Source organism: Papio anubis, chromosome 14 (genome assembly GCF_008728515.1).
Source record: "Papio anubis isolate 15944 chromosome 14, Panubis1.0, whole genome shotgun sequence".
Taxonomy (NCBI): Eukaryota; Metazoa; Chordata; class Mammalia; order Primates; family Cercopithecidae; genus Papio; species Papio anubis.
This window is the reverse complement of record NC_044989.1, coordinates 11,395,113-11,421,168: the sequence shown is the minus strand read 5'-3', so window position 1 is coordinate 11,421,168 and position 26,056 is coordinate 11,395,113. Positions and strand designations below refer to the sequence as shown.

Genomic DNA, 26,056 nt, shown 5'->3' with positions numbered 1-26,056 from the left:
AACCCTGTCTATACTGAAAATACAAAAATTAGCCGGGCATGGTGGCACATGCCTATAATTCCAGCTACTCCAGAGGCTGAGACAAGAGAATCACTTGAACCTGGGAGGTGGAGGTTGCAGTGAGCCAAGATGGTACCACTGCACTTCAGCCTGGGCAACAGAGCTAGACTCTGCCTTTAAAAAAAAAAAAAAAAGGTCTTGGTGTTCTGTGTGTGTCACATTTAATCCCTATAAAACCCTATAAAACAGAAATTATCCCTATTCAACAAAAGAGATAAGATTTAAAGAATGGGCTTTATCATTGAACAAACTGGGTTCAGATTATGTCTTTATCACTGGTATGTCCAAGAAAGAAAGGAGACAAATTCAGCAGGGCTGCAGACTTCATCTGAAATGTGGTTCCAAACCGTGGGGAAACCTTAGAAAACTCAGAGCCAGGCTGAAGAGCCTCTCCTTTCCTGGGAGGGAAGGCCGAGGGCTGGACGGGTTTCCTTGGCTCCAGATTTTCTCCAAATCAAAACTGAAGCACAGTTGACAGCACCGCACCAAGTGCCCTTCAGCACCGGTGCAGCTGGCTGGCAAGCTCTCCACAACACAGACAGGACTGTCTGACAAGCTCGCTCTCCCAGCACAGCAGACTCATTGACCAGACCAAGTTTATGAGCCCCTGGGAGGAGTGATGATGAGGAAACAGGGGAGGTTATTTTATACGAGCTCAAAAAGAAGCTGATCTTTTTTTTTTTTGAGATGGAGTCTCGCTCTGTCGCCCAGGCTGGAGTGCAGTGGCACGATCTCAGCTCAGTGCAAGCTCCGCCTCCCGGGTTCATGCCATTCTCCTGCCTCAGCCTCCCGAGTAGCTGGGACTACAGCCGCCCGCCACCACACCCGACTAATTTTTTTGTATTTTTAGTAGAGACAGGGTTTCACCGTGTTAGCCAGGATGGTCTCGATCTCCTGACCTCATGATCTGCCCGCCTCGGCCTCCCAAAGTGCTGGGATTACAGGCGTGAGCCACCGCACCAGGCCAAGAAGCTGATCTTAATCAGGGTAAACTCTGTTCTGGAAACGAGAACAGGATTTTCCCCACATTTCATGTATTTCTATTGTGCCCCAAGACACTGACCTCCCTGCCCAGCTGCCTGAGCAGGAAACCTCCCCTGAGAGGTAAGTCTGCTTTGCAGAGGCAGCAGTCAAATCTAATTCCATCCAGCCCTGCCACTACTCAGCTGGGCTCCCAGGCATGTGATTTATGAGGAGAATGGAACATCTACCTCACACTGGGCCTAGGAAATTAACATGGTAACTTATGCAAAGTATCAAGTTCAGCACTCCACATGCAGAAGGTACTCAGTAAACAGTCATCTACTAATCGTAATCGTATCCCTACAGCAAAGGCCTGATACTGAGAAAAATGACTACAAGATAAATAGCACCCCCTATAAGGTCCTTGGGATGAGTCTGATCATGAATCTGAGAATTCCATCTAGAAAGTGAAATATAAAATTAAAGTCACTTGAGAAAGTGATGCAGGTGGTTCCAAGCCCACGTATCCCCAAACAGATAACTCACTGATATTGATCTCCTCCTCGTCATAGACATCCACTTCCGTGAGCCGAACAAGCATCCTGGACAGGACACTGAGGAACTGCAGGTAGGCGCCTGTCTTCCCGATCTGTAAAGGTATGGGAGTTAAAACCCCCAGTGAGGAAGCCCTATCCATGTGCCAGGCACCGGCTGAACACCTGGCATGGCTCCTGCCATCTGCCTCACTTGAAGATCCTGTCTTTAAAATGAGAGCCCCGTGGATGCAAAGATATTTGAAGGGAACAAGCATGGCAGGTGGACAAATGGACTCCCACGAGCATGAGGCCTTCCTGCTTAAATATCGTCGCAAATGCATCTCTAGATTTTAACCAGCCGCATTTTTCAGCTGTTAGAAATAGAATTTTATCATAAGCTGAAGAAAGCTGCTTCCAAAAAATAGGATACTATGAAACATAATGTCTTATGAATCTTGCAAATTGCTTGTCTTAATCCATATGTCTGTACAAGACAGCAAAATTCATTGCATAAGACATTTTTAAAAAGTGCTTCTTGTATTTCTCCTTCTAAACCCAGGAAAAGAACGACTTTCTTCTTCCTTCTCCTGCTTCCTGTAACACAGAGTTCCCTGCTTCCCCAGCCAAGCTTCAGGGTAGCATACCTCCTATTAATCTTAGTTCATTTTGGTTATTACTGTTGAGAAGTACTCATGGTCTGGCCCAGTACCCTCCTTGCACCCCTGTATAAAGAGCCACTACAGGCGGGGTGGCTCACGCCTGTAATCCCAGCACTTTGGGAGGCCGAGGCGGGTGGATCACGAGGTCAAGAGATCGAGACCATCCTGGCCAACATGGTGAAAATTCGTCTCTACTAAAAATACAAAAATTAGCCGGGCGTGATGGCATCCGCCTGTAGTCCCAGCTACTCAGAAGGCTGAGGCAGGAGAATCGCTTGAACCCAGGAGGCAGAGGCTGCAGTGAGCCGAGATTGTGCCACTGCACTCAAGCCTGGCGACAGAGCGAGACTCTGTCTGAAAAATAACAATAATAATAAATAATAACAATAATAAATAAAAGAGCCACTCCAGGGACGTGCTTTCCAAGCACCGAGCCCAACACCTGGTTCATGCTACAACTCAGCAAATGCCAATGAATGGAAATAACTAAGTTTACAGAGGAAAACATGACACCCAAGCACAGGGAAGCTTCAGAGAAAAAATCTGCAATACAGATGATAGACAAAGGACAAAAATCTGTAATATCTAAAGCACTTCTACAAATCAACAAGAAATAGTCAAATGGCCTAAAGGAAAAACAAATAAGAAAAACCAGAAAATCACTGAAAAAGAAGTAGCAATGACCAGTAAAAATACAAGAATATGTCAATCTTACTAGTAAAACTGTAATGTATTATTTTTCACCTATCAAAGAGACAACAATTTTAAATTGATAATATCCAATAGTGTGAGGGTGTGGAAGAAGGGAGACTCCTCGGTAAGAAACATTTTCTTTTGTCCTTTTTAAATCAGAAAAAGTAATATTGTTCATTGTACAAGTTTAAGACACAAAAGAATACTGAACCGCATTCCAACCCCAAAGCCCAGCTCCGTTCTGAAGAGCAGACCTCAGTCCCCGGCCCTCCTCCTCCCCACATGCTCACGCCCAGGAGATTCTGCCATTGAGAGGTGAAATGGACTTTTGCTATTAAGGAAACACCAGGCTGCAACTGGGAAAGAGAATCCCCAGTTCTCCGTTCATGGTTCACCGAAACCTTCTAGTGGAGAACCCAGAGTTTTGTTTCTATTTGTTAGAGAACATGGGCAGTGGCCGAGTGAGATGACGTGGGGTGAGGAACCGTAGTCTGATACACCCAGAGAGGTCTCCTGTCCACCCCCAACATCACACAGGAAGGAATGGAAGCCACCAGCCCTGAGTGGCAGATGAGTCCCGCTCTCCTCCCTCTGGTCCACTCCAGGCCATTGGAGAAGATTCCATCATGGGAAGCGTGAAAAGTGAAGACGTGGGTGCGGTCACCCCCATGCCTGCTCTCCAGATGGGAGTGCGAGGACCCCCCAGTCCGGGGCTATGCTGGGGCAGCGAGCAACACCCACCTGAGGGGGGCCGCTGAGCAGCAGCCTGCGGGGGTGGAAGCCGTCCACGCGGCCCTCGGCCCGGTTGCCGTAGTCCATGTGGCTGGGCCGGGGCACCGTCCACTGCCGGTAGTAGAGGGACTGCTCGGTGGACGTCATGGTCTTGCTGAGCAGGGGGCGGAAAGAGCTGGTCCACATGACTGAGGGGGAGGGCAGCAGGGAGGCAGCCTTGGGCAGGCCGCTGCTGTCAGTGGACACAACCATGTCGTACACGAGCTTGGGCAAGAAGACGACGGGCGGCTGGCGACAGGCCTTGGTCAGGGAGCACTGGGAGGCCTGCAGGACCCACGTGCCGGCAGCAGGCGCCACGGATGAGGACGAGCCCGAGGAGGAGGACAGCTGGGAGCACGACGAGGTGACTGACACCTGGACGCTCCTCTGGCTGGTCTTGAGACTGCAGTCAGGCTGGGGTGTCAGCCCAGGACTGTGCCTGCTGATGGCCGACGGTGGCCCCTGACTTGCCCGGGGCCTCTGTTTCTCACCAGGGGCTCTGCCCTCCTCTGTGGGGCCACAGGGCTGGGGCGACCTGGCATGCTCTCCCTGGGGGAGCCCTGTGGGCTGAGCCGAGGACTCACCACCGAGCGCTGAACCTGCGGAGAGATGAACCTGGTCAGGGATGTCCTAGAAGGTACCTGTCCCAGGAGTGACCAATCCCAGGAGTGACCTGTCCCAGGAATGGCCCATCTCAGGGGCGACTCGTCCCAGGAGTGGCCCATCTCAGGGGCGACTCGTCCCAGGAGTGAGCTGTCCCAGAGCTTGCCGGTGGCTCCTGTTTCTGCCCCAGGCCTCCTGTACTTGTGTTTCAGGCAAACAGACCCAGTGGTTGCGGCGCTGGCTTTTCTGACTGGGCTCCGGCCTATGAGGCAGGGCTTCTTTCGGTCTCTGAGCTCTGGGCTGAGGGTGAAGAGGCTCAGTGCTGACTCCATCGGGGATGTCTGGGAGCACAGCACAGGAGATGAGGGAAAAAGAAGATGCCCCCAGTCTGTCTCCTGGTGGGCTCTGACCTCTGACCTTTCCCCATCCCAGATCAAACAGCAGTGACTCTCAGCTGTTCCCCCAGCCACAGCTAGGTGCCTCCCTGCCTCCCGCAATGGGGGCCTGCGGCCACCGCACCTGTCCCTGCACCCAGGCCCTGTGCGTTTCGCCCCTGAGCCTCTCAGCCCTTAAGGCTTCCTCCATTTATAACACCTTCTGCTAGGCCTGGTTGGGGGTCAGCTGCTCTCTCAAACCTGTGGTAACCTCACCTACCCTGAAATCTGCCCTCTGCCTTGGGACAAAAGTACAGACTTCCTCATATGTGAAGTGAAAACGTATGCGAAAAACGACTGCAAAATAACACGTCTTTTATGAGAACGATGAGTTCGTTCCTTGAGGTCAGGTCTACATCTCATTTATCCTCAGGGCTGATCCAGATAGCAAGGAGGCCCTCATAATGCTTGTGGCGGGAAGACGGGACACTCTTTCATGTTCGTGGTCCTGACCGCTCTCGGAGACAGACGGACCCCTTAGGGCAGAGACCGTGTAAAGCCTATGATTGGCACTGCCCACTTCCTGTGGCTCTGGCTACATGGAGGGCTCATGAGCTTGTATTGCCTTTTGTTGCTCTTCCCCCAGTGAAGTCTCCGTGTCTATTTCTCTCCTTGTGCTCAGCTGCTCTCTCCACAGGGCACGGGGTTTTCCCAAGCTAACAGCAGCAGGGATAATACCCAGGGACCCGCCCCTAACATGGCCAGACTCAGCCTGAGGCCCCAGCCACAGTGAGGGGCAGCGTCCATGGTCTTCACCTGAGGACAGGGGCAGTGGAACCCTACAGTCTTGCTCAGTCTTCAAGTTCTCCGATCCCAAGTTCACCAGAACATTTACTCTCTAGAGTCCAGTGCTTCAAAGATTTCCTTATCTTTCCAGTTCTGATGGAAAATAAAGGATCAGCAAATAGCCCTATATATGTTTCTTTTCATTCTCTGAAACCTCAAAAACCAGTTCGCTGATCTGGTCCTTCCCGCATGGGAAGACTCACCGGACGCCTTGGAGGAGAGGGACGAGGATGCTGAGTCGTGGGAGTGGGACCTCTCCCTTTTCATGGGGCTTCTCTTCTCCAAGGTGGAGCCTGTTTCAAAACACACAGGCTGAGAATGCACCGAAATAACCATCCCTGACATTTGCCCAGCACTTCGCAGTGTGTAAAGTGTGTTCCCATGATCACCTCTCCCCAGCCATTCACTCATTCACTACTATCTTCCAGGCCCCCACCACGGACAGGGCACTGAGGAGACAGGAGTGGGCTGCGTGCAGGGAGGCACTCTGGGTGCAGCGAAGGCCCCTGCCCATGAGGCATAGCTGCAAGCTGGTGGAGGAGATGCAAAAAGGAGGGGTCGGGGAGCCTGCAGGAAAAGCAGGGCATCTCCTGGAAGAGGGGGCAGCTGGCCTTCGTCCTGGAGGGCCACAGGGCTTTCCAGGTAAAGCAGAGAAAGGAAAACTCCAAGCAGCAGGAAGGGCAGCCGTGCAGCGCAGAGGCCAGGAGGGCAGAGCATAGCCCGGCCACTGCAAGTTTAATGCAGGCCAGTGCGCAGTGCAGTGGGGGCTGTGGGTAGAGAGGAGCAGATGGTGAAACTAAAGAAGGGGATCCTGAGACGCTAGGGAGCATGGAGATGTGCAGCAGATACCCACAAGTGAAAGAATTAAATCAGAGTCCCTGTTGTGCTTCGAAAAGATGGCTACAGGCGGGCAGGTCCTTGCATCTGCATTTTACAGACAAGCAAGCTGAGGCTAGCAGAGGTCCCATAGTCAAGACAGAGGAGGGAGACCACAGACCCAGTCTAGTGCCCACACCCACCTCCTTCCCCTCTACACACTCCATAAATGCTTTCTAGTTTTTGTATGATTGTCTACATATTTCTCATCACATTGTTGACTACAGTCAATGCTTTGTGATGTTATCATTTATGTGTCCTATGAAAAAGATGGCATCAGATTTGAAGAGTCTGCGAATAAGCCTGTTTTCATAAATCTTAAGAATGGACAGCATGCTGTTGGGTTGACGCACAGAGGAAATAAGCAAGCAAATCACACCAGGTCAGAATCCCACCAGTGAGTGGAACGAGGAACTCTTAAGAAATTTTGAACTTGAACTCTAAAAAAATCTTAATTTTTCTTCCTACTCTTTAAGAATTCTGGAACTAGGAAGAACCTCTATAGGGATTTCCATTTTCTCACACCACCAACAGAGATGGGGAGAAAACAAGCAAAATCTGAATTCAAGGAGAGCTCTGCCATTTCATCCAACACTGGAAACCTCTCATCCAGAGCTGCTGTCCAGCAGAGAGGCCCCAGGACCTGCTGAACTGGAGACGGCTGTCTCCATAAGCACAGGCAGCCTCAAAGCTCAGAAGCCAAGAAAGACGTACGGACATGGACACCTAGGCTGAGGGCAGCCACCCCTCACCTTCTGTCCCCAGCTCCTCATCCTCGTTGTCTGTGCTGCTCAGCTTCTCTGCATCACTTTCCAAGGCCTCGTTCCTAGCCCCCTTCTCCAAGGGAACCTCGTTGCTCACAAAGTAGGCAGCCAGGCCCAGCTCCTGCTCCAAGGCTGTTCTCACCAAGCAGGATGAGTTTATCAATCGCAGGTCGCAGTACCTCAAAGACCTAGCAAGACACAGAAGAGAGTGTCTGTTTAGCGCCTTCCACAAGTGGGGTGCTGTTCCCACTGCTATAGGCAGCACTGATCAGGACCATGCCCCACCTTCCTGGTGAGGACCCAGGGACTCGTACAAGTGGAAAAGCCAACAGTGTTACTGGCAGCTTGCAGCAACAAATTCAGTATAATAGTAAATCTTTGGGGACACCCACTGTGCACTTAGCCCTGTGCTGCATTAACTTTTGGGTCAGATAAAAAAGGGGCTTGAACCTGAGCTCTGCTATAAGGCTCTGATTTTTTCATCTGAAGGATGGGAATAAATATTAATAACCATCTGGCTGGGCGCGGTGGCTCACGCCTGTAATCCCAGCACTTTGGGAGGCCAAGGCGGGCTGATCACTGGAGGTCAGAAGTTCGAGACCACCTAACCAACATGGCAAAACCCCATCTCTACTAAAAATAGAAAAATTAGCCGGTTGTGGAGGCGGGTGCCTGTAATCCCAGCTACTCGGGAGGCTGAGGCAGGAGAATCACTTGAACCCAGGAGGCGGAGGCTGCAGCAGAGTTGAGATTGCGCCACTGTACTCCAGCCTGGGCAACAGAGTGAGACTCCATCTCAAAAAAATAAAGATAAAAATAAAAAATATCTAAGTCCACTGTGATAAAGATTAAATGTAATCAGTGGGCATTTAATTATTCAATCCAAGTGAACACATGCCAGGGTACTAGATGCTAGAAATACGATGGCAATCAAGTCGGACACCAACAGGCAATGCTACCTGTGAGCAGGAGAGGAAAGGCCAACCCCATGCTCAGACTCGCGCAGCAGAAACACAACCACGGCAAAGGGTTTAGAGAGCGGTGCGTGAGGGTTCCAATGGGGCTCTGAAACTTACCGCTCACGTGACCTCAGGCAAATGATCGTTCATTGACTCAACCATAAAACAGGATGGTGATACTACTGCAGCAAGGAGTAAGTTTTATATGAAAAGTCTATCATGACGCCTGGTACAAAGAAGGTACCAGAAGGTGCCTGGTATAAAGAAGGTTACAGAAGGTGCCTGGTACTCAGCAAATGCTTGCCAAAATTTAAAACAGATTAAGACATTGTCTCAGTCCTTAAGGAGTTGAAGAAGAAAAGAATTAATCCATGTGAAATAACAACCACCAAGGTCAAATGTTCTGGAGCCCCCCTTCCCCTGGCCCATGAGTACGCAGCACGCAGAGGGCTGTTTGCTGAGGTGTGGGGTGGTCCTGGGGGAAGAAGCCAGGCCCACTGCCAGCCAGACTGGCTTAATCTCAGTAGGCCTCAGTTTCTTCATCTGTAAAATGGGACTACTGAAATAGCACCTCTCCCCCAGGGTTAAGGTGAGAGTAAAATGAAATAAAACATAAAAGAAGAATCTAGGACAGTGCCCAGAACATACAGGAACTCCACTGATGTCGGCTTTTACTATCTGTGGCTGGCCGTCTGCTCTTCTCCATGGGTATGAAGTCTCTAAAACCCAATCTGTCACTACCAAGCCAAGAAACCGCCGTACAGGAGGCCCAGTGACCTGAGTCTCAAGTGTCTGCATGTCTGTGTGGTGGCCTAGAGACCTTCCCCCAGGGGACATCGAGTGGATGTGTGGCTGAGACTTTCCAGGCTGTGATGGCTTCGGAGGGACACACCTTCTAAGACAGTCCACTCTGTGCCGGAAGAATCAGCTCTTCCCAAGCAGTGTCAGTTGCCCCCACTCCCAGAACACCTCCTAAGCCAGGAGGGCCCAGGCATTGCAGCAGCCTAGGTACCAACAGGAACTGTGGCCACAAGTCCTGGAGAGGATGCCTTACTGTCCCAAGCAGAACTGCCATCCCCAACACACACAGAGCGCCCCATGGGGAGAAACTGAACTCAGGAGGCTTTAAATCCTGACTCCAGCTGTAGGGCCTCCACTCGCAGAGCCCAGCAACAGCCATCACCACGAGCCCAAACAGTGCCTTTCTGACAATCAGGAAAAGGGGCACCAGCCTCAGACGCACTCAGGCCCCTACTGGGAAAGCCATGATGAAGGTCCCACCCACGGTGCCTGTGAATGCAAGTGGTGCTGCCTGCCGTCAGGGCATGGCAGCCCCCTGACATGCTCCCTGAGGGGGCCCAGGCAGCCAGCTCCTCAGAGACCCCCAGGGGCATCACCCCTCCACTCACCTCGGCAAGGACTCCCCGTGCGGGTCCATCCCACTGAAGATCAGGATGCAAGGCAGACCCTCCAGCTCCAAGTAAGTCTGGGGTCTCCACTCCACATCCTCGATTTTCTGCCACATCTGCAGATAACGAAAAAAGAAATAAAGCTACAGACACCTCCCTTCCCAACCAGCCCAGCTCAGAGGAACCCTGATGGCCTCCCACACCAATTTAAACTCCTTGAACTACATCTTCTAACCAAAAGGAAATTTCTTTAGACTGCAAATAAGCACACCATGAAAGATGGGAATTTTCAGTCATCTAGAACATGTAGACTAGCCAGCCAGAGGGTGTTCAAGACATCTCTGTCAGCTGACCAGCTGTGTGAAAGAACGTCTGTGTTGTCAGCTGCTCCTTACGTCTTTTTTTTTTTTTTTTTGAGGCAGAGTCTCACCCAGTCACCCAGGTTGGAGTGCAGTGGTGCAATCTCAGCTCACTGCAACCTCCACCTCCAGGGATTAAGTGATTCTCCTGCCTCAGCCTCCCGAGTAGCTGGGACTACAGGTGCATGCCACCCCATCTGGTTAATTGTTGTATTTTTAGTAGAGATAGGGTTTCTCCACGTTGGCCAGGCTTATCTCAAACTCCTGACCTCAAGTGATCCGCCCACCTCAGCCTCCTAAACTGTTGGGATTACAGGCGTGAGCCACCGCGCCCAGCCAGCTGTTCATATCTTGCCTGTGTTCTCCCCTGACAGTGTCCTCCCTTTCATTCCTGTTTGCCACTCATTTGTTCTTTCCCTAACCCTTTTGCACTTTCTGTCACCTGCGGGTTGAGTGAGAACCTACTATGGGTCAGGCGCTGTGCTAGGCTTTGGGGGGCTGAGTTCTGTGGGGATGGCCCTCACCCCCCACCATCCGGGAGGGGGGCTGGATGACAGGCAGGGAACATAGCACTGCCCTGGGCATGGTGGAGGGAGAGAGTGGCTTCCTGAAAGAGGAAAGACGCCAAGCTAAGTGCTGCAGAAAATAAGCAGGGCAGCTCACACCTGGAACCCAGCACTTTGGGAGGCTGAGGCAGGAGATCGCTTGAACTCAGGAGTTTGAGATCAGCCGGGGCAACATAATGAGACCTTGTTTCTCCTAAAAATTTTAAAAATTAGCCAAGTGTGGTGGCACACGCCAGTGGTTCCAGCTACTCAGGAGCCTGAGGCGGGAGGATCCCTGGAGCCCAGGAGCTCAAGGCTGCAGCGAGCTGTGATCGCGCCACCACACTCCAGCCTGGGTCACAGAGTAAGACCCTGTCTCAAAGGGGAAAATAAAGAAGCATCAGCTAAACAAAGAAGAGAGGAAATGGATCGCCCGGAAAAAAGAAAGCAGGCTGCTGCCCAGAGGCCTAAAGTCATAAGGCAATGCTGCAGGGGTGTGGGGGTGCTGCTGGGCGGAAGGCAGGGGTGGGGAATCACAGAGAGGAGGCTAGGGGGTGGCTGGGTCTAGGCAAGCCACGCTGGCCACGCTGTGGGGTTTGTGCCACTTCCTGCCTCTGGTGGGCCCCTCAGCTCTCCCAGGTACCCCCAGGCCCTCTGCCCCTCCCCGGGCACAGCACCTACCCTGAGCTGCTTTACGAAGTGCTTCCCCACGGTGACGCCCGAGCTGGGACTGCCCAGGATGATCTCGAAGTGCTCCTCCAGCGCCAGCCGGGCCCGCACGTGGGCCAGCCGCTCATAGGCCACGGCTGCCAGGGGCGAACAGGGCACCCGCAGCAGGACCATGAGCCCGTGGCCACAGGGGCACTGCTTCGGGGAGTTGAGGAGGTTCTGCGTGATCTCCAGCGTCTCCACTGACGTGTAGTTCTTCATCTGCGGGAGGCCGCTCACGGCCATCAGGGCGGCCGCGTAGTGCTGCACGAGAACAAAGGTCCTGATCACCGCGCTGTGCAGGCGGGGGAACCTGCAAGGAACACAGAGAGACCATGCCTGTGACGGCTGCGCCCGCCGGCCTGCTGCTGCCAAGTCACCCAAGACATCCGTCACTCTGGCACAGGCAATTCCTGCATTACACACAGTTGTGCTGTCTTTAGAAGGTGGTTGTGGGAACCTGAATGAGAAGCCTTCTTTAGAAACCAAATTATACAGTCCTTTTTTTTCCAGCTGGGAAACAAAAACATAGGTTTGTTGTTATTGTTTTATGTTTTTGGCACTTAGTAGCTGCTCAATAAATATCTGTCCGATGAATGAGCTGATGAATAAATGGTATAAATGCCTATTTTGTCTCTATCAGCATAATGTGCAGTTCTCTGAGGAGGTGGCTAAGTTGCCCCAGGTTCCTACTAGAAACAGGACCACCACCAATCAATATGGAAATGCAGCTACCGGAGGCCCTAGTTCTAAAGGCACATCTCTGTGTTCACTTCGATCACAGTGAATTATTAGAAATATAACTAAACATATTTTAATGTGACAGATGAATTACAAATCAGAACTTATCCAGCCAAATCAAGAATCCCAGTTTTTGCTTTAGAAACTGTGGTTACTATATGTGTCCCCACACAAAGGTGGTGGCTGCTCCCACAACCACCTGCTCTCCTAGAGTGGCTCTGACCCATTAGTCAAACAGACCCCAGGGCACCAATGGAAAAGCCCAGGCCCCTGTAGATGATGGTGTTTCTCAATAGGAATAAATAAAGTGGTATCCAGTTTATGCACAATGCTCTTCTGGGTTGATTGAGCTGGAATGGATCCCCCTAACTCTGGCTTTTTGTAGCAAAGGTAAGGTAGTTTCTCAACCTACAGAAATGAGTACCACACCGTGGCCATGCCACCCTGTGAGTTGTATCAGGGCGGCCAGCTCGCCTTCCTACAGCACCTGATAGCATTTCTGACATTGCGATGACATCCCTGCTCCTGCTTCCTGACCATCCTCCTCCTTTTCTTCATGCTTCCTTCAGCACTTCATCCACTATGCAGGTCACATAAGCTGGAAGCCGGCCTGGCAAGCTTCCCATTACAAGCGCCGTCTCAGGAAGGCATAACTGGTCCACAGACTCTGGCATGAAGGGGACTCAGCAGCCCACAGACTGCTCTACCTACCCCTGGTGCACCGGTCAAATAATGCCCAGGAAACGGACTGCCTGAGGTCAGGAGTTTGAGGCCACCCTGGCCAACATGATAAAACCCTGCCTCTACTAAAAATACAAAAATTAGTCGGGCATGGTGGCACACGCCTGTAATCTCAGCTACTTGGGAGGCTGAGGCAGGAGAATTGCTTGAACTCGGGAGGTGGAGGTTGCAGCGAGCCAAGCTCATGATCACCACTGCACTCCGGCCTGGGCCACAGAGCGAGACTCCATCTCAAAATAAATAAATAAATAAATATACATAAATAAATAAAAATAACTAAATAATAATGCTGCCCAGGAAGAAAGAAAGAAAGCGCAGTAGGAAAAATGGGCTCTGCTCAAAGGACAGAGGCTTCCGCTTCTGACAAGATGGAACAACGGGATCAGATTTCTCCTCCCATCTGAAACAGCTGAAAAACTGAACACATAAGTGAAACAACTGCATTTCAATACATGAAACATCAGGCAGTGAAAGACAGTGATCCTAACGATGTGAGACAAATCAGGTGAGCCCCCCAGCTTCTGCCTACAGTTTCTGGGATGTATTCAGGAAAAGGGAAGCCAGCGAAGCTCGGTGGTCTCCCTGAGTTGAGGAGAGGTATTGAATTCCAGGAAAACCAAGGCAGCTAGAGATCACAGGGCAAAGTACCAAAGAGGAGAGATCTGCAGAGGGTCTCCCTAAAGTCTTCAGCTGACATGAGCAGTGCACATATGTAAGGAAACGACCCAAGGCCAAAACAAGAATTCTTTGGTTGCAAAAGAATAAAGGGAACAATGTCTCAAGTTCATGTAGAGCTGGGAAGAGTTCCTGTTTCCACAGCCAATATGGAACACCTCGGAGTCATGAAACATTACAGAGTACTTAAAGAACTGTGTCTCAGTAACTTTTGGCAAAGTTAGCCCTACATTAAATACTGCTCTGGTCCTGCCTAACAAAGTTTAAAACCAGGACCTGGAAGATTAAACTGTATCCAAGTAACTTAGTTGTATCTCCCTGCCTCAAAAAACTCAGTATTTATAGACATACAAATATATCTAGCATCCAACAAGGTAAAATTGACAATGTCTCGCATTCTCTCAAAAGTTACCAGACATGTAAATAAGAAGGCAAATATGATCCATAATTGTAGGGAAAAGAAAGAGAGATCAGACTATTATTGTGTCTATGTAGAAAAGGAAGACGTAAGAAACTCCATTTTGACCTGTATTCTGAACAATTGCTTTGCCCTGAGATGCTGTTAATCTGTAACTCTGCCCCAACCTTGAGCTCACAAAAACATGTGTTGTATGGAATCAAGGTTTAAGGGATCTAGGGCTGTGCAGGATGTGCCTTGCTAACAAAATATTTACAAGCAGTATGCTTGGTAAAAGTCATTGCCATTCTCCAGTCTCAATAAACCAGGGGCACAATGCACTGTGGAAAGCCGCAGGGACCTCTGCCCTGGAAAGCCGGGTATTATCCAGGGTTTCTCCCCATGTGATAGTCTGAAATATGGCCTCGTGGGATGGGAAAGACCTGACTATCCCCCAGGCCCACACCCGTGAAGGGTCTGTGCTGAGGAGGATTAGTAAAAGAGGAAGGCCTCTTGCAGTTGAGATAAGAGGAAGGCCTCTGTCTCCTGCCTGCCCCTGGGAACTGAATGTCTCGGTATAAAACCCGATTGTACATTTGTTCATTTCTGAGATAGGAGAAAAACCGCCCTGTGGCGGGAGGTGATGCGTGTTGGCAGCAATGCTGCTTGGTTACTCTTTACTCCATGGAGATATTTGGGTGGAGAGAAGCATAAATCTGGCCTGCGTGCACATCCAGGTATAGTACCTTCCCCCTTGAACTTATTTGTGACACAGATTCCTTTGCTCACGTTTTCTTGCTGACCTTCTCCCCACTATCTACCTGCTCTCCTACCACATTCCTCTTGCTAAGATAGTGAAAATAGTAATCAATAAAGACTCAGGGAACTCAGAGACTGGTGCTGGTGCAGGTCCTCCGTATGCTGAGTGCCGGTTCCCTGGGCCCACTGTTCTTTCTCTATACTTTGTCTCTGTGTCTTATTTCTTTTCTCAGTCTCTCATCCCACCTGATAAGAAATACTCACAGGTGTGGAGGGGCTGGCCCCCTTCAATAATAAAGGGGGGGGGAACAAATTGATTAATAGAAACTGACCCAGGAATGACACAGATGACAGAATTTACAGACAGCAAAATAAAAACAATTATTGTAACTATATTCTGTATGGTTAAAAATCTAGAGGAAAGACTGAACTTGTTTACTAGAGATATAAAAATCACAAATTAAATTCTAGAGATGAAATCTTCAATGTTGTAGATAGAAAATAAACTAGACCCTGAATTCTCATGGGAGCTATGATCTTTGTACGTGACCTTGCCCTGCCAGCCACAACAGACTTGTTCAGGTATGGAAACCCAACTCAGGCTGAGCCAGTCTTCTCTTGGAATTTTTCAAACTATAACAAAGAATAAGTCCCCCACTGGAATCTGGAGACTGTGAGGCTCAGCATCAAGCAGTGGTAATGTTTTTCAGTGCACAGAGGAAGGCTTGTGCAGTGAGATACGATACAACCATCATACAGATACCAAAGATAAAACAAGACAGTCTTGGCAGTGTTTGAATACTTAAGTTGTTAGGTATCTCTGCTGTTCTATGGTTTATTTGTTCAACCTTTCCTATTATATTATGAGTCAGTACATCCCTCTCTTTTTCTTAAAAGAGTTCAAGTTGAGTTTCTGTTACTTGCAACAAAGAGTCCTGATTAATAAACACAATAACGATGTATCATCAATGTGTATGTACATCAATGCACGTGACACCTGAAATTGTCTTTTTTCTCTTAGGAATCTTGTTATAAAACTGTGCTTTTGTAAGATAAATACACACACACACACACACATACTGGATGAAATTGGCAGATTAGATAACATAGAAAATAAGACTCATAAACTTGAAAACACAGCAATAGAAACTAAAATATTCCAGCACTTTGGGAGGCCAAGGCAGAAGAATCACTTGAGGCAAGGAGTTTAAGACCTTTGCAACAGAGCAAGAAAAATTTTCAAAAATTGGCCAGGCATGGTGGCATGCACCCGTAGTCCCAGCTATTTGGGAGGCTGAGATGCGGGGATGGCTTGAGCCCAGGAGTTTGAGGTTACAATGAGCTATGATCATGCCACCACACTTCAGCCTGGGCAACAGCCCTAAAAGATTCTTTCTTTAAAAAATAATAATAGGTCAGGCGCGGTGGCTCACATCTGTAATTCCAGCACTTTGGGAGGCCGAGGCGGGCAGATCACAAGATCAGGAGATCGAGACCATCCTGGCCAACATGTTAAAACCCTGTCTCTACTAAAAATACAAAAATTACCTGGGCACGATGGTGTGTGCCTGTAATCCCAGCTACTCAGGAGGCTGAGGCAGGAGAATCGCTTGAATCTGAGAGGCGGAGGTTGCAGTGAGCCAAGATCGTGCCACTGCACTCCAGTCTGGCGACACAGTGAGACTCCATCTCAAATAATAATAATAATAATAATGAAACTAAAATCAAATAGCAATCAATTAAAAGGCAGATTGTCACATTTGATAAAAAAAGTAAGACTCAACTATAAGCTGCCTACAAGAAACCAAGTTTAAACACAAAAAGAGAAACATGCTCAAAGTAAAAGGATAAAAAATTATAATCTATAGTAACACTAGTCAAAAGAAAACTAGAATAATTATATTAATATCAGAAGAGACTATAGAGCTATAAATAATATTCTTTGGGTCGTTTGAAAATAATAAAGGAGTCAACTTATCAACAGACACTTCACCAAAGATGATACACAAATGGCAGATAAACATAGGAAAAGATGTTCAACATCATTAGTCACTGGAGAAATTAAAATTAAAATTACGAGCTACAGCTTCATACCTATTAGAAAGAATAAAATTTAAAATACAGACCATACCAAGTGCTGACAAAGATGTAAAGCAACTGAAATTCTGATGGGAATGTAAAATGAACCACAGTTGACCCTTGAATAACATGGGTTTGAGAACTGCAAGGGTCCACTTGTATATGGATTTTAAACCAAATGCAAATCAAAAACACAGTATTTTCTAGATGTGAAAACTATGGATATGGAAAGCTGACTTTTGCTTACATGTGGGTTCCAGAGGGCTGACCATGAGACTTGAGTATGCGTGGATTTTGGTATGTGGGGGACAGTTCTGGAATTAACCCTCCATGTATACCAAGGGACAGCTATGCTTTGGAAAACAATTTGGCAGCTTGTTAAAAAGTTAAACATACACCTATCAAGTAACCCAGCCATTTCACAACTAGGTGTTTACCTAGGGAAAGTGAAAGAATATGTCTATACAAAGCTTTGTACATGAATATTCATAGCACCTTTATCTGTAACAGCCAAAACTGAAAAACAACCTAGATGCCTCTTAACCAGTAAATAAACAAACTAGTATGGCCATACAATAGTATTCTATTCTAGAACACCAGCAGTGAAAAGGAACAACCTATTGATACATAAAAGAACATGGATGAATTTCAATATAATTATACAGAGTGAAAGACGCCAGGCCAAAAACAGAGTACATATTGTACAATTCCATTTATATAAAACTCTAGAAAATGCAAACTACATTTCTACAGTGGGAAAAGGACAGGAGGAAGGAATTACAAAGGGGCAGGAGAAAACTTTTTTTCATTACCTTGTGGTGACCATTTTACCAGTCTATACATGGATCAAAATGTAAACTGAATACTTTAAATATACATGGCTGGGCGTGGTGGCTCACGCCTGTAATCCCAGCACTTTGTGAGGCTGAGGTGGGTGGATCATGAAGTCAGGAGTTTGAGACCAGCCTGACCAACATGGTGAAAATCCATCTCTACTAAAAATACAAAAATTAGCCAGGTGTGGTGGCAGGTGCCTGTAATCCCAGCTACTTGGGAGGCTGAGGCAGAAGAATTGCTTGAACCCAGGAGGCAGAGGTTGCAGTGAGCTGAGATTACACCATTGCACTTCAGCCTGGGTGACAGAGTGAGACTGTGTACCCCCCAAAAAAAAGAAAAGAAAAGATGTACGGTCTACTGGCTGTCAGTTGTTCCCCATTAAAGCTGCCGTGTAAAAAAAAAAAAAAGATAAGCATTAGAAGGAGGCTCTGGTGCCCAGCTCCAGACAGCACCCCAGCTAAGGCACAGAAATGTACCTTAGCTGTGGCTCAGCAGAGAACTACGCCCACCCTTAAGCCTCTATGGTGGGCACTGAAGGAAAGAGGTTCCATAGACAATACATTAGAATAAAAATAGGAGTTGTCAAAGGTCTAGATCTTTTGGTTTTAAGTTATAGTCGGTTTGTGTCCAACTGACAGTCCTATAAGCAGTTTTCCCAGCCGTATGCTGGCGTTTATGACACATGGAGGACTAACAGTCTGGCCACACATACGGTGGCAAGAGGCAGTAACCCCATGTTCTAACCTTTATCTCCTTCTGTTCAAATTACCAGTTTCAAGGGCATTCTCCAGACAAATGATTCCTAGTAAAGGCAGTACGGTATGGTGGAAAGGTGTCGAACCTGTCTGCAGTCCATGTTGCCACCAACAGGCTGCATGAGCTCGGGCAAATCACGGTCCCACTCCGGGCTTCAGTTCCCACAATGATAAAATGAGGTGATTGGATCAAATAATTCCTAGAAGTTCCTGTGATTCTCCATACTTCAACATTCCAGGGTTTGATAGTCTCTTCTCACCCAGTGAGACGTAAGATTGAATCTCTGCAATGCTTCTAGTTTAGCAGAGGGGGAGGGAGAAGACAGGAGGATGATGGTGATAGTGGTGGAGGTGGTGATGCTCGCAGCCAACAGGAGCATGTAATGTGTGTCAGGCCCTGTTTCCAATGTTTTACGTGTATGAATCCATTTAATCCTTACAGTATCTCTATGATGTAGGTGTTATCATCCCCAAAGAAAATGGAGAAACTCTCAAAGTCTCACAGCTGGTTAATGGCAGATTCAGGATTCAAACCCAGGAAGGATGATTTTGGAGCCTGAGCTCTCAGCATGCAACTGTTACTGAATGTGCGTACGTACATTATCTCAGGAAATTCTAAGAAGCCACTAGGAAGGTGGGTTTGTTCTACAGTTGAGGGTACAGAAGTTTAGACAGGTTAGATGATTTGCCAAGGTTAAAACTAACAGAGGGCAAACCAAGATGTACTGGCATGGTGGTCACAGCCTATGCTTCACTAGCTGTGAGCTTTTGGTCAGTATGGCTTGGTGGCTACGTGGGTTTGGAGCCAAGGAAGCAGGGCTGGGGTCCAGTTTCACTATAAACCCCCCATGTGACTTTGGACAAGTGGCCTAACTTCTCTAAGTCTCAGTTTCTTCATCTGAAAAAGGGGGATAACAGTATTTCCTATCTCACTGTGTCACTGTGAGGATTATTTTAGGTAATAAATATAGAGCACTGAGCCCAGTGTCTACAACATACTAAACACATCACGTGTGCTCACCGCCTGAGGAGAAGCAGAGGAAGGGCAAAGGCCAGTTTTCTTGCCTCTGAAATCTTGGAGGGCAACTTCATGCAGCAAGTTGATGAGAGCTCAGCTGTCGACCCACGCGCTGGAGAACTGACCTGATTAATTTCTGTCAGTATCATAGAACTGAATAGTATCTAAGATATTTAGTTTCTCCAAGAGCGTTCTGGGAAATTCTAGTCCCATGAGCTACTGGACACATCTCTAGCCTTCTGGAGAATTATAGCATGCATGGATGGCTGAAGGCTCCAAGAACTCTCGTGGAAAAGAAGTCCTTTCCTTAAATGTTTCTCAGACACGTTTGACCATGGAACCCCTTTACGCTTAGCAACTATTAGTATCCAGCCAAAGCAGTATACCTTGGAACATAGCTTGAGAAGGATATGTCTAATTTCATCCCTTGTCTGCAAATGAGAAGATTGAGGTTCAATAAGAAAAGCAGGTAGAGACCAGCTCATGCTGACAATCAGTGGTATTTTGTTCAGTGGCATTTTCCTTTGCATTAGATCGTCTATAAAACTTGGCCTGGCTTTACCACGAATAAACCATGTAGTACCTGGCAATCACTTAGCCTGTCTGAGCCTCAGTTTCATCTATAAAATGAGGTCTGTTGCAACAGGGTTAACAGGGCTGGCTGTGCAGTCAGAGTGACTCTGGGTTCTCACCCAGTTCTGTCACTTGCTAGACACGTGGCCTGAGAAAGCTATGGGGCCTCTCCAAGCCTCAGCATCTTCATTTGCAAAGTATGGATAACAGTAGCAACTGGCTCAGAGAGGCAGTGAGGATCAAATCAGATAATGACAGTAAAGTCCATGGAAGAGTCAACGACACAAAGTAAACATTCAATAAATGATACGCATCGGAAATAAAAACAAAGCAGACTGTGATCATCAATGCAGTTTCTTTTAAAGCTTTGTTATCTTCCTCCCATTTTCCTACCCTCCACTGGTTCGAAAACATCATTCCACATTCCAGCATATTTCTGCTCACTGTCCTCTCTAAAATTTTCTAGAGCAACAGCATGACAAAGATATCACTGACCCAAAGGGATTCAAACACAGGAGAAGCAAAAAACCAGGGTACATTTCATGGAGAAACTGAGTCACCCAGGAAGGAAAGGTCTCCCTGGGATTCCCTGGCTGGCTAAACGCACCTCGACTTCCTCTTTAAGCTACTGAGCACTTCTAGTAACTGAGAAGAGAAACAAGTACCTTTTTCCTAATGCAGTGACCATGGCTTCAAAGGAGCTGTCGTATCTGAGCAAGGGGAGGCTGTGCCCTGAAAGGGTGGATTCAATAAACTCCGACAGCCCGAAGTACTTCTTATTCTCATGATATAAGTCCACTCCCTAAAACAAAGAAGAGCATCAGTCACTCCAACATTGCATTCGCGGGGACGGCCAGAGGTTCACGTGCCAGGCCTGCGGACGACCTGGGTTGGCAACTTCATCTAAATTGTGCCTACTGTGCAGCGGCTTGAATGGCATTTTATAAACTTCTCCCACCTGCAGAAGCAGAGCAAAGAACCTGCCATACTTTAAAAATGGTGTGTCCCCATCGCTCAGGAGTTTTCCATTCATTCGGTCCCAATGTCTTCACCAAGAAGAAAACCAGCCTTATCTTATTTAAACATATAAATGTCTTTGTTAAATTTGCTTCTTTCTACAATCTTAAGCTGGTTTTAGGAATAAGCAAATCAATTATCTTGCATTCAGTTGCTACTAAAAATCAGAAGATGAAGAAAACATTTATCTAGCCAATTTCACTCACACAGACATAAAATTCCAAAGTTGGGGGAATTTGTTGAAAGCACAAAGGCATGAAAACTCTACCCCTAAACACCCTAAACAGTACAGTGGTTAAGGGCTGAGCCAAGGAGCCAGTGGCCTGGGTCATATCCCAGCTCCATGACTTTCTAGCTGCCTGGCCTGAGGCAAGTGGCCCAACTCTCTCTGTCTCATGTTCCCCATTTGTAGATGAGAACTCATCCTAGCACCTGCCTCTTGCATGAGCTCACAGCAGGAAGCACTTTGGGCAGGGCCTCCCTGGCTCATGGGAAGTGCCTTATGAACAATGGCTATTGCCACCACGGATTCTCGGTGCACAGGACAAAAGCCAGGTATTTTTTTTAAGTTCCTCAGAGGATTGCAAGGCACTCCAAATAAGTCTCATCTTTTACCTTTACTTATTCCTGTGTAACTAACTACAAACCACCCAGAATTCTCAAATTACCAGAATTGCTTTAGTCTTCTATTTTGATGAGAAAATGCCAGGTGATAAGCTAAAAACTCACCACGTTTTGAGGATATGTGTTTAGTTTGAGGAAGGAGATTCTGCATCTCACTATTCAAGGATGCAGGGATAGGACAACAGGAACCTTCCTAGGGCTTCTAGAGACATTGAGCATCGCTCTGTATGGAGCCCGAAGTCCCCAATCCCCAAGGGCTCTACCTTCGATATCTCCATTCAATGCCATAGAACAAACATTCCGAATGCTGCTCAGAAAGCTGCAGTCACCAGAGGAAATGTCACACAAACTGCATTACATCTTCCGAGATGAGGAGGCCAACTGGCATAATGCAGGAAGGTTTCCAAAAAGACCAAGAAGGATTTACACCTAACTCTGGGTTAAACCAAAGATCCAAGGAGCTGGAACCCATTATCCTCGACCACATTGGTCAAGGCTTTTACTAAATGTAATTTCTGCAAACCCAAGTGTCATTGCTACACAATGCCCCAGCAGCCCCGTGGCACTCACATTACTGCAGGAGGCGGGCCAGTGGATCTCATTGTAGGGGCTGATGAGGGTGTGCTGTGTCTGCAGTGCGTACGGGAAGGAGGTCACGTGAAGTGTCACAATGTTAGGGGCCTCCTTCACCTCCCTGCAGTTGAGCAATCGGTCCACCAATCCCACCGACGGGTCACTTTGAGAATAGAGGTTATGAACAGCGCTACTGAGGGAGGAAAAGACACAATCAGTTGAATTACTATATTGTTTTCTAATTTTGCAAGGGTGAAGCAGTTGAATAAATGTATAACGAACTCCCGACTTTGCCAACAATTGAAGATTATGGCTCTGCCCATGACTAGGAATAGAGAAAAAAATGGCTGGAGTGCAGGTAGCTGTCAAGGACTCTCCCGAGACTCATTACTTAGGAAAAATGTGTCTGGCGGGGGACGGTAGTCAGAGAGGATTTCTTATAAGACACACACTCCTTCTATCCCGATCAGTGATGTGTCCCCGAGAATGTTCCATGAATCATTCGTTCCTCTTTAGACCCATCTGATTGTGTACTTATCTCCTTACAAAGTCCTTCTGACCTTGAAATGATCCGGAAAAGATATAAAAGAGTAGATTCTAGAGTCAGTTTAAAAGGCAGCAGGAGAGGATTGGGAAGCATTTTGGACAAGGGGTCTGGGAGACAGGCCCAGCTCTGCACTTCTCTGTGGGACAAAGGCCTTTGCATTCTCTCCTGTAAGTCTAGGGGATTAAAAAAAATCAGTGCTTAACCCTTTGGATGGCAGGAGGCCACTGTGAGAAACCTACTCCCAAAATGAATATTCACAATATAGCTCTTTCTATAATTTCACAATGTTCCAATCTCCCCCAAGCCCATACATGAATTCTGGATTGTAAACCCATTACGAGGTGATCCTTCAGGTCCTGACCAGCCCTAACTAGCTATCTGTGGATCTGTGACAATCAAAGGTTTTCTCCATGACCTGGTCCAGGAGCCCCCTCCTTTCTCATCTACATCAGAGGAAATGTCTGAGCGTACAACTCCTAGGCCAGTCTCACAGAGATGACCAATCCTGCTAAACTACCAGAAATCCTGCCAGATGCTTGGCTTGGCCCATCTGAAATTCATGTTTATGTTCATTTTAACATAGTAAGTAAAATCACCCCTTAAGAATGGCAGGCATCGGCTGGGTGCGGTGGCTCACACCTGTAATCCCAGCACTTTGGGAGGCCGAGTCAGGTGGATCACGAGGTCAGGAGATCGAGACCATCCTGGCTAACACAGTAAAACTCCGTCTCTATTAAAAATACAAAAATAAAATTAGCCAGGCGTGGTGACAGGCGCCTGTAGTCCCAGCTACAGGAGAGACTGGGAGACTGAGGCAGGAGAATGGCATGAACCCGGGAGGCTGAGCTTGCAGTGAGCCAAGATCGCGCGACTGCACTCCAGCCTGGGCAACAGAGCGAGACTCTGTCTCAAAAAAAAAAAAAAAAAAAAAAGGGCAAGCATGAGTGGTGACCCACGGCACTGGAGCCCACAGAGCCTCTTTCAGGGAAGGGCTAGGCTGAGCAACTCCTGCTAGGACCCTCCGCACCCCACACCAGCATGGCTCCTTGGGGCTGAGTGGACTATGAAAGAAACACATCAGGCATCAGGCTGTGATTCGAGGGCCTTGGCTCTGCCACCAACACCCTCCCACTCCAGCCCGCCCTGTGACTCTGGGAGACACGCTTCCCTTCTCCAGCCATTAGATTCCACCATGGTAAATTTCAGAAGTGGCACTAGAGAATCCCTGAGATAACTTCCAGCTCAAGATTGTAGAAAACATCCATGGCACCTGCTTACAAACACCAAGCCCAAACATCATCCATCTTTTCAGGATTTATACCCTCAGCCCCCAGAAACATCCACATATGTCATTTCAAGGAAGGAAAACATTAACCTGTCATATATCAAGTCAATCTAACCTCACAAGATCCCAGTGCGCATGGTCATGGATGAGGACAAAAAGTGTGTGCGGGTTCTGGAAGGAGTTTTGCAGAAAAGCCTTAAATTTTGTCTGTGCCTCCGCGTCTAGCTTCAGGACATACTGTTCCACCCTCTGCTTCGTCATGTGCTCTTTCTCCAGACCAAGCTCCAGTAAAACCCCTGCAACACAATGGAAATAGATCAGTAACTCCCAACATGCCCCCTGGTTTCCATTCACTCAACAGACACCTGATGAGCGACTCCTATACAGCAGGTCCTGAGCTAGACCCAGAGATGCGAGAGTAGGGAAAGGCAGGGAAAAAACTCCCACACAGGTTACAGCTGCGTAACTGTCCTGCCCAGGAGCTGGGGCGCAGGCAAGCCTTGGCTGTGTGTACAGCAGCCCTCCCTAGGGGCACCGGCTTCACGAAGCAGCTGATCCCAAGCGTGGTAAGACAGAGGGAACCGAAAGGTCCTGCCGGCAGCAAAATCCCTCTCTCAGTCTGAACGCCACAGGGCTACACATTACGCCACTAAAGAGTAAGTCTTTTCAGTGAAGACACTGGACATCTGTGTACTCTGTGGTTAAATATGATATCCTTGAAAGTACAAGGATATCAGTGATGCTAGATAGCAACACATGGTTGGGTCACTAGCCTGAGTGGGACATGGTGAAAGCTCAAGTTTCGACTCTACCTTCAGCAGATCCTAGAATCTTGGGCAAGTCACTGTGTCTGAAAGTAGGTTTCACAATCTATAAAACAAGGGCAACGATCCTTGCCCCATCCACTCTATAGCAAAGAACAGTGTCAACACCCAAACACGGATTTCGGCAGATCAAAGCTTCTCCACACAGGCCACGTGACTTCTCCCCGAAACATCCCATACCTGAATGCCACACGTGGAACAGAGTCTGCTGGTAGGTCACTTCTGAGGGCGGAATGCAAATGAGAAAGTCCACCTTCTCAAAGGATCCCAGGTCCAGATTTTGGGTGCTGGAATCCGCAATGGAACACACATGGGAGAGGAGCTTCTGCGCCACTGCCAGCTGGAAGGGCCGGATGCTGTGTGGCTCCAGATGGTAACCTGGAACCAGAGCCCCAGGATGCCAGGTGAGCCCCAGGGCACATGGCTACTGCCAGGCCCTTGGCCAGAGAATCAGTGACTGGTCCAGGGGAGACAGCCCCATGCACAAAGCGATGAGGGAAAGGGGAATAACTCTCGTTTATCAAGTCCCTGCTCTCAGCTAAGCAGTGGCGGGTGTGGGGGTAGCGATCATTTTATGCACCATCCTTCACTTAATAATAAAAGCAAGAACCAAGCACTTGGGGAGCACAGCGGAGGCAGTGGCCTCTTCTGCTTAGAGGGGACAAGGAGCCCATCCCAGGGGAGGTGACACTGAGACTGGACTTTGGAAGAGGACTGCAAGCTCTCCAGAAAAGAAAACTAACGATGGTCATTTAGGAACTCCGTATGAATAGAAAACATCAGCAACAGACTCGGAGGCAGGAAATGAGCATCGAGAAATCTACCATCTCAGAAACAGTGATGGATGTGCAATTCAAGATTAAATGAGATTGTCATAATTAAAGACTGAATTTTAAATGAGGCAGCAGGTCTACTGTGACTCTAAAAAGATGTCCTGTCTTGTGGATGTGCCCCTGACATTGCTACCTCCAATCTGAGCCCTTGGATTCTGCCCCCCAGGCCAGACCCAGGCCCTCGCCAGTGCCCTCTCATCGTTCACCGGGCACACATGAGCCCTCTGTCCCCTCAGCACCCACTTAGCACACTTGTGCCCACTATCCTCTCTCACGGTACACACCTGTGCCCACTGGCGCCTCTCACTGCACACAGCTATGCCCACTGCTCTGTGTCACTGTGCACACCTGTGCCCTCGCCCCCTCACTGTGCACACCTGTGCCCTTGCCCACTCTCACAGTGCACACCTGTGCCCCCACCCCCTCTCACTGTACACACCTGTGCCCCCTGCCCCACCACCAGCAACAACCCAGCCCCACCCCTCCTCACCGTGGCCACACCTGTGCCCCCACCCCTCACTGTGCACACCTGTGCCCCACCCCCTCTCACTCATACACACCTGTGCCCCCGTCCCCCACTATACACACCTGTGCACCCGCCCCCCACTGTGCACCCCTGCCCCTCACACTATACACTCCAGTCCCCCTCACTC

The 26,056-nt window shown here is 48.4% G+C and overlaps 1 protein-coding gene across 7 annotated transcripts in view; it reads right to left on the bottom strand.

Moving 5' to 3' along the window:
* The window catches only part of GREB1 (growth regulating estrogen receptor binding 1), a 131,295-nt gene that overhangs the window by 20,205 nt on the left and 85,034 nt on the right, over positions 1–26,056 (bottom strand). For 6 of the 7 annotated variants that reach the window (XM_009183691.4, XM_021924583.2, XM_021924582.2 and 3 more), the window contains 10 exons: positions 24,751–24,948; positions 23,862–24,042; positions 21,912–22,107; positions 20,366–20,502; positions 11,099–11,438; positions 9,514–9,629; positions 7,134–7,333; positions 5,709–5,798; positions 3,653–4,281; positions 1,570–1,672 (listed from right to left, as the gene is read on the bottom strand). In XM_009183691.4, the coding sequence (XP_009181955.2) occupies positions 1,570–1,672; positions 3,653–4,281; positions 5,709–5,798; positions 7,134–7,333; positions 9,514–9,629; positions 11,099–11,438; positions 20,366–20,502; positions 21,912–22,107; positions 23,862–24,042; positions 24,751–24,948 (2,190 nt within the window). The remainder of the gene's footprint in view (positions 1–1,569; positions 1,673–3,652; positions 4,282–5,708; positions 5,799–7,133; positions 7,334–9,513; positions 9,630–11,098; positions 11,439–20,365; positions 20,503–21,911; positions 22,108–23,861; positions 24,043–24,750; positions 24,949–26,056) is intronic. The other variant, XM_021924580.2, reaches the window with a different exon arrangement.